General features: G+C 36.7%; 1 protein-coding gene across 2 annotated transcripts in view; it reads left to right on the top strand.

Annotated features, from left to right (window-relative positions):
- The first annotated feature begins 728 nt into the window (after positions 1–728).
- The window catches only part of LOC121867475 (ubiquitin carboxyl-terminal hydrolase MINDY-1-like), a 31,000-nt gene continuing 22,363 nt past the window's right edge, over positions 729–9,365 (top strand). For both annotated transcript variants that reach the window (XM_042367413.1, XM_042367412.1), the window contains exons 1-4: positions 729–865; positions 4,341–5,095; positions 8,210–8,409; positions 8,984–9,183. In XM_042367413.1, coding sequence (XP_042223347.1) covers positions 853–865; positions 4,341–5,095; positions 8,210–8,409; positions 8,984–9,183 — 1,168 coding nt within the window. In that variant the 5' untranslated portion in view covers positions 729–852. The remainder of the gene's footprint in view (positions 866–4,340; positions 5,096–8,209; positions 8,410–8,983; positions 9,184–9,365) is intronic.

Below are 9,365 nucleotides of genomic sequence, written 5' to 3'. Positions count from 1 at the left end.
AAAAATGCATCTCAATATTTTAAGCCGCATGCCCAGTACTTGCCAACAGTGTAACAGAGACGTGACCGATCGCCCAAGCGGCTAACGAGCCGATCAGTGGTGAAGAGGATTAAAGAAAAAAAGAAATCAGAACGGGAACACCCTGTATTTCTTTGTCAACAAATATTGGGTAAAACCCTACATTAAAAATGTTAACTTACTCTGATTACATATACCAATCTTGTTTAATTTAAGCTAAACTACAGTGATTTGTTTTATTTGTATCTTTTCTAAGAATCTGCTGGAGTAAATTATTTACCTGTTTCTTGAGAATATCTCGCGTACCAGCTGAGCTAATTCTCCACCTGTGACGTCACATGACTCGTCTCATTCCGTTCATATGAATTTGGCTACGCAGTAACTAAATTAACGCGCAATTAAAGATTACGGAAAATTCGAATTGTCTTATTTTCGAAAATAAAATAAAACCAGGCTAATACTTAAGACATAAGTTTACTTAAACAAAAATCCCTGTAAATTTCCAGGTGTCAACTTGACATAAACAACAGACAATGTACGATATCTTACTTCGTTTTATATTTCTCATTAACTTAGTCAACACAAGATGAGTGTGAGGCCATGTAGTACTAAATAAAATAAAGATACGAATGATTACATCTGGGTTATGGAGTTGTGAGTGAGTGAGTGGTGAGTGAGGTTGTGGTGAGTGAGTGACCAGTGAGGTTGTGGTGAGTGCCGCTGGCTGACGGTGGCGCTGCTGAGCTGTTTGTTTACTACAGATGGTGCTCGGTCTGCCTCCACCCTACATACATTAGTCATGTTACCACCCTCACCATTCACCATGCAATAACTATGGATACCCCAGGTGAGCAGTGTCTCGCTCGTTGATGGATACTCAAGAGTCTCTTGTAATTTATGTGATGAAAAGGGTTTTAATGTATCTTAAATTGAGGTCCAGAGGTGAAACGTTTCATTAGGGTGCTTGCAAGCAGACATTTTGGTTATTATCATAAAAGTGAAATTGAATATTATAACGTGGCTCTTTTATCACTTTATATATCAGAAATTCCCCCCTGGAAGTCTTATAAGGTTTTGTTTGATCAAATGAAATTCTTGGGAAATTGGTTGGCATTGGCTGTTGTGTCATGTTTTGTTGCATCATCTTATTCCTTTGACATGATCAATTTGTTGATAGTCACTTCCATCTCACCTCCACTTACCTTATATTATTATTAATAAGGAAACTTAAAAGAATATGAGAGAAGTAAATTTGAAGATGATGACTTGTGAATACCTGTACGGTACAGTAGACTCAAGGTACACTGGGAGGAGATAGAGAAGGCCGACACTTATATGTAGAACTTTCTTATGACGCTTTACCTCGGTGTTCTTACTGTGTTTTAAATTGAAAAGTAGTGTTTGTATAATACACAATTACTGTATGTATAAAAACCACATACTGCACTTTACCCTATTAAGGAACAAGGCTGTGAAGTACTGTAGAGGCAAAATGTGAGGTTTAAATCAAATATTATATTGTGAATTATTCTCACTATATTTATACAAACAATGGATTTTGTAAAGTCTTTTGTAAAGATAATACTGTGTTAAGAACAAGTCATGGCACTGAGAATATATGGTTTGGTCTTCATGCAACTTTCATGCCAAAGTTGAACACAACAGGAAGTAGTTGATGGCCTTGATGACCATTACCGTTAGTGTTGGAACAAAATGGATGAAATTATCATTGAACTCTTGTCTAATTGTAACCGGTACAAATCTCTGAGTGATGCTGCTTTACCTTCATGGAGTGCACAGGCTGGGAAGAAAACAGTCTTTGTTGTTTTACAATTTCACTTTGCCTTTTTTTAATCTTTGCTGCTTACAGTTGGTGGTTGCATTCTTACCCAAAATAATAAGTTAATTTGTTGATAAATGCCCTCCTGTCAACTGTTTGCACTTGATATTCTTCCTGCAGTATTAGAGTTGCTATATTTATCTGTTCCTTGCATTACTTTCTTGATTGTACAGTAGTTCAAGGTAGAATTATACTGCAGGTACAGAAATATAATTTTTGCCTCTCTGACCCTTCTGATGGATTATACAGTACAGACTTTGTGAGCTGTGAGGTCACTCATTCAGTTCTCCTCACATTAAAGACTACTGTATAAACTTCCTGGACAATGCCATATCGAGGGCTCAGAGAAATGAAGTACAGTAGTCAGTAGATATGAGGTTATCTCTCCTGAGGTGAGCTACTGCGTTGTTGTGTTTCCTCTCTAAGAGGTGACAGGAAATGCTTAATTAGACACTTTTGTCTGCCTTGTATTTTTAATTGTAGTAGTGAAATTTGGTACCATAGAGCAGCCTTGCATCATCTTTAACAAAACTGATGATGAGAGAACTGTTTAAGCTAATCACCATCACCCTGGGTCCCCAATAGGCGAATGTTAAATACTGTACCTTTAACCATGAGGGTGTAGAGGCCCTTCCTAAGCTGAATAAAGTCATCTAGCATTAGCCAGAATAAAATACTGTACCTAAGATAAAAATAACCATAGCTTTTTAACAGGCAGCCAAGAGCAGTCTAAGGGTTAAAAATGGCTTTGGATTCTCTTATTGTGTTATTAATCTTGGTTGTTAACTTTTTGTTACAAATTGCACTTACACATAAATCATCATCACGATTTTCTATACTACTTGTATTTGCTATGGTACATGATGACAGATTTCCTTTTCTGTGCAGTGTCACACAGCCTCTCTCATCAGGTTTTTAACTCTGAGGTCAATTATAATTCATGAACTCTTTGGTTTTAGTTATTATTGCTTCTATTTTTATTCCAGTTTACATGTTTCTTGACAAAAATCTAAATATTTTTTTAATATGTAGCACAATATCCATGAACGGTTTCCCTTAAAATATTAAAATTGCCAAATGTAATTTAACCTTTCACAATGTATTCAAGAATGTAACCCCCTTGTTTAATGAGGGTAGCTGGTACTGTACAGTATTTAGATGAAAATACTTAAGGAATAAGTAGGTTGCTCACCTTACTGAGTGTCTGATACTGTATCTGAAGGGAGCTGAGTTTTCTTGTGGCTTCTTGCCAATTTACCGATCTACAATGTACTCTTGTTGGCTCTACCACAGCCAATGATAATGAAACTATGTTACCAATTATCATAACAGCATAGGATTGTTAACTTTATTTATTGAGTGGCACTTAGTCAGTGGTAGATACTGTTGCTCATAGAACATACTGTATTAAACAAGACCTTTACAATAACTGGTGAGCTGAACTATCCTTGATTATGGTAGATTTAACAGGTTTAGGGGGTTGGGATACAGTGCTACACATACAAGAATTGACTTGCTTTCTCGTTATTTATTACTTTTCTCTTATTTAAGAGTTGTAATATAAAAATGCAATTTTTTGTGACATATATGTGCAGTCCATTATACAGCATAGTACTGTACATATTTAGTAATTTTGTTTTTTGTATTATACTGTAGACATTCATAATAATATTCTGTTTAATGTGACAAAATGTTGTTCAACTAATGGTTTATATAATATGCAGTACAGTGCAGTATACAGTATGTATATTTACTCTTCCAAGCCTTTTCATTCTAATATGTAGGGTGGCTACTGGAATCAAGAAGGAACACATAACCCCCCCCCAAACTCTCTCTATTCATTCCATCTGCTATAATGCATTTGTGTTTGATATGGTATTTCCCTTCCATGACAAGTCCTCAAGGTGTGTACAGTACAGCATCTGGTTTATAGTAGTCCCTCACACACCCTAACATCACTCACTAGCAGGATGTTCATCAGTAAAAATCACTTGGTGTCCTGCTCTCCAATCATTGTTTCTCCCTCTGTGTTGAGTCCCTTCACTTATCCTTCACCCTGTCCTTCCATTCCATTAGTCTACCCATCCTCTTACTAGAGTACTGTACAGTACCATCCTCCTCTGAATTCTACATACTGTACTTTATACCAATCGTTCTCTTCCCATGCTCTCAATATGCTCTTGTTATGTGAGCAAACCCCAGTCTATCGGTACTCTCTTCCTTACTTTACTTCCACTTTGTGTCTTACTGTACATGTACTGTGGTAATTTTGGCTCAACAATTTCCTGCTCATCACTATACCTGTACTCCCATTAGTTCATGTTAGGTTTGGTAAGATACTACTCCTGGCATCTGAGAGATATTAACTCCTCTTCAGTTTCTTTGATTGTGTTGCCTTTTTTAGTTACTGTCATTGTATAATATGAAATGTATTTTATTGGGAGACTGAGTAAAGTACAGTACTGTATTTTGTATATTTCAGGAAAATCTGCATGTGAGGCGGGTGAGGGAGAGCTGACTTGCTCTGAAGATAAGCCAGTAGTAGCCGAGACAGCAGCATCAGGAGCCACAGAAAAAGACTCGCAGCAGGAGCCACAAAATACTGATAAACCTGTGTCTGCTGGTACTCAGGACCCAGAGAATGTGTGTCCCAAAGTGCCTTCACAAACTTCACATACCTCCTTAACTCCATCACCATTGGAGCAGGGGGAGAGAAACTTAGGAAATTTAACCATAGTGCCAACTGTAGAGGACAATCCTGAAAAGCAGAGTGCTGTAGGTCTGCCTGATCTTCTAACTGAGAGTTTTGAAAGTGAACTAAAGAATAGTGAGTTAAGCGCCTCTGGCGAGGACCATGAACGAAACAGCTCGGAACTAGTTGAGCAGCTCAGTGTGAAACTTGATAAAGATGATTCAAAACCAGAGGACTGTAGTGGTGTTTGTGGCTGGATATCACAGGGAGAATCGGTGCTGCCTTCCATGGGTATCCTACCTGAAGCTGAGGAGATCCCTACTCAGGCTTCCCAGCCCCAAAGATCGCAACCAACTGTTTCATCAGCAGTGACAGCTGCTCCAGGCTCAGAAAAGCGCAGTCCTGAACCTCACCCTGTTGACCCCTCAGATGTTGTGCACAAGATCAAGAAGATCAAGTGGCAGGATATTGAGGTGCCCATTATCACACAAAATAACAATGGTCCTTGTCCACTTCTAGCAATTGTTAATGTTATGATTCTTAAGGTAAGTAAACAACTTTACTGTGGTACTTACAGTTCAGTATTATGTAGCTGATCTAAAATTTAAATGCAATTTAAGAAAATTAGTGAATGCAAATGCTGTAAATTGGTACAATTGCTACATGGTGAGCTATTAATGATAATAACTGACAATCATGATAGTTATATTTTTTCACGTCCACACTTTCCTGCTTATACTGTATACTGTACTGTAGGGTACTGTAGTTATACCTAGGAGTAAATAGTCTTTCCTTTTATTTGTTGTCATTCATTCACATTTATTACACTAACAGACATGTTCTGCTACAGTATTCTCCTTCTACAACAAGGCCTCAAGATATTTATCTAGTTTATTCCTTTTATTTTATACAAGTTGCATCACCCATCAGCAGCACCTCCTACCCCATAAATAATTTATTCAACACCATACAGTACTCTCTTTTCATTCACTTGTAATACTGCTTCCTGTCTAACCACTCATATGTAGTGCATCCTCTACCCCATCCTGCACTTTTTTATTTATTTAATTTTTGCTTCATGTTCTCTCAGTATGTCTATAACGTGTTAGCAAACCCAGGTCAGGTCTCTCTAGCACTTATTTTGACAACTTATCTAGTTATTAATTCTGCATTTAGCTACTGGACTATTCTGTGCATCTTATCTCTCCAGACATTTCTTAATACTGTACTGTACTGTACTGTATTCATTTCATAAAATTATCCAGATATATTATACAGAGGGACAAAAATATATCATCTTTACTTCCTCCCCACTTGTGTGTGGGTTGGATTAATGCGTGCATCATCAGTCTTTGGGTGACACATCCAATGCACCTGTAGTGTCTATTCATACCTTTCTCAGTTGATCACCTCTTGCTTTCAACAGTTTTATTTTATGAATCTTTCTACTCAGTCTCCCACATCCCATGTACTCCATATGTGTATAACACATTTGATTACTCTCATCCATTTGACTCTTCAGACATATTTGAACCTGGAACCCACACATTCTTTTAATTTTTCATTGCTCATTCTGTCATTACTCTGAGCTCCCACAATGGTTCTTAAACTACCCATCTTTACTAATGTGAATCTTAATGCTTATCAATACACTATTTTGAAACACTGGAGTTTCACATCTCTGTCTTAAGCCTGATTCTTACTAGCACATTTTGACGGCCGTCTCTGATGTCATATAGCAATGTATGACATCGCACCAACATGGAGCCAGGCAGATGCTGGGAGTTGCTGGCTGGCCACCTGTTTGCCCATGTCAACAAAGTCACAGGAATTTAATATAGCATAATAACTCATCTGGGGTCGAGAGTGGTATTTTTTCTCAAAAAAAAAAAAATTATGATAATGTTTTATTAACCACACAACATATGAACCTAAATTATATGGGAATTATGGTGAAATTGCACACTGTCTTTATAAAGGGGTTGGAGGGTGGAGAATTTCTGCTTACTCCAGCAAGCCACCCACCCACCTACCTACTATAGTATACCTCTCCTACACAGAATCCACTTTCCACTCTTCATTTCTCTTATTTTATATTATTATATTATACTGTACTGTACTTTCATTATTTTTAAGTCAGATTTGAGCATTGAAATTTTATTTCCACAACTTTTATGGTCTCTTGTGTAAATAACTTCTGCGGCATCTGGCACTTGTTTGCGAATTATAAATATCTGACCACAAAATTTAAAAGAGGTAGTAACAGAGGTACATATGAATTTGTATTTAACAAATTATAGCAACTTCAGTGTATACTGTATTTTGTGGGAAATTTTTAATACAGTATAGGCATCCCTTGGGTTACGGAAGGGTTCCATTCCTGAAAATCTTTCCGCATTGCGAAATTCCGTATGACGAAACCATTTTCCCATTGACTCCCATTATAGAAGCTGAGATGCATTCCTATGGAAATTTTTTGCGGCCCAAAATAGTAACACAAGTACATACAAGTGTATGAATAAAAATTGAGTTTTAAACACTACAACGATTCATTCAAAATGTAACATTATAATAACTGCATACATGAATTTAACTCACCAGAAATGATGTTGAGTGCTGCATGAGGTGAGGTGGTGCGATCGGAATTACTGGAAATGACCTCCCTAAAACATCGTGTTTAATGTCCAACATAATTCCTTTATGGAATCTTTTATCACCACTGCTTTCACTTGAACTTGATGGCCTTTTTCCACTCATCTTGAATAATGGTGCAGTACACAGTAACACAGACACATAACTGAACACAAACTGGGGAAATAATTCAAATTGAGCAGCGCCATTGTTTGGTGGCTGCTGGGGAAGTGAGCCGCCCTCCAACCATCTTTTAGCTACCACCAAGAATCCACACGAAATAAATTTATTTGGGTTGAATTTCTTTGTTACACCTGTACATTATATTATGATTTTTATTTTTGAAAAATTAAAAAGTTTACCAAAATTCCATAAGGACAAGATTTTTGTTGTCTGCATCACAAATTTTTGGGTCATAATTTCAAAATTTAGCAACGGCGAATTTCTGTATTGCGGGAATGCCTGTATTTCAGTAAATACAACATAACCTGTAAATATAATAATTCTAGATAGTTTGTAGAGTTAGCTACAGTGTGTTAAAATATTCAGTAATGGAATTGTGAGGTGATTTGGAGTTACAGTACTGTAATTACTGTACAATATGTAGGGGAAATTCTATATTTCTGACTACTGTAATTTGATCAGTCCAGAGTCCCAATGATATTGAATTAGTGAGATTTCAGTATATTGGGTTGGATGGCCACAGAGAATTTTCTGATGGGCACTTGTACTTCTATTATTGATGGTATTTACCGTAGTACATTAGTGAATAGGATGCCAACCCCTTTCTATCATTTTACCTGCTATAATGACACAAGTTCATGCTGACTAAGTGTGAAGTCAAAGGCAGCGTGCTGAGATGCCAAAGGTTTAAATGGATTTCATAAACTTGACTAATTTGTATGAAATATGATCAGGATTTGACACTTTTCAAACTTTTTTATAGTCTCAAAATTTTTTCACTAACACCTTCAGTGAAACCACATTTATTGGCAGTTTGTGATTAATACTGTATATGTATCTTACAGGGTCAGATTACACTACCAGCGGACCGATCAGAAATCACAGGGGGTGAGTTGGTTCTGGTGGTTGGAAATGCATTATTCGATCAGCCAAGAAATTCTCTGCCCTCAGAGATGAGGCGCCATGTTGAGAAAAACACTGAAGATGCCATCAGTATTTTACATAAATTGCTCACTGGCCTTGATGTTAATGTTAAGTTTTCTGGGTGAGTTAAGTGTTTGTTTTAACTTAATGACCTGTGTTAGTACTGTACAGTACCGGTATCTCATTTAATTTAAATTGTTCTGGTTAAATTTTTAGGAGGCCTTCTGCTGACTTTTGATGTTAATTCTAAGAGTACAGTATGATGCTGTTACATGTAGAAGTTAAAGTAGAAATAGAAAGCAAGTGTTGTGTGCAGTTCATTTATCACTGTAGTACATATTTTGTTGATTGAGGAGCAGACCAGATATCCTAACTGAGGAAGATATAAAATAATCATGTTATTTGATCAGCTCTTCAACAAATCTGCAATTACTCGGTATATATATTACAGCTGTCATTGAGGTGTAAAGATTTGTTTGTGTATAAGGGAGAATATGTTCCATTGTAGTGATTAACTAAAAGGTACTGTTTACATTTTTTACATGGAAATATTTTTCTTTCTTTGAAACTTTTTATGACCCACAGTGTTGGAACCTTTGAATTATATTTCACTTCTCTGAGATATGTTTCTGATATATAGTTTTAGTCACTTTGTATGTTACTGCACTTCATTGAGAAATGTTTTTGATCCACAGTGTTAGGGACTTTGAATTTACGGGTGAGCTGTGCGTGTTTGACCTGCTTGGCATCATGCTGTACCATGGGTGGGTGGTAGACCCCTCCAGTGAGGCAGCTGCTATCATTAAAGACTTGTCCTACAACCAGCTCACAAACAACATCTTTGCCTGGAGAGAAGAAGCTATAAAAAACAATAACAATGATCTTCTGGTGAAAGGTATTTTACAACATTTTCTCTTAGATATTTACTATTTGAAATTTCCATCACTAAATATCTACAGTACAGTAAACCCTAGATATAATGGACCAATTGGGGGGAAAGGTGATTCATTAAGAGTACTAAATGTAGCTGTATTTACCTTTCTGAGGTTGAATCTGTGGTTGTTTTCTGGTGATGTT

Source organism: Homarus americanus, unplaced genomic scaffold (genome assembly GCF_018991925.1).
Source record: "Homarus americanus isolate GMGI-L3 unplaced genomic scaffold, GMGI_Hamer_2.0 scaffold23598, whole genome shotgun sequence".
Taxonomy (NCBI): Eukaryota; Metazoa; Arthropoda; class Malacostraca; order Decapoda; family Nephropidae; genus Homarus; species Homarus americanus.
This window is presented reverse-complemented; position numbering and strand designations above follow the sequence as displayed.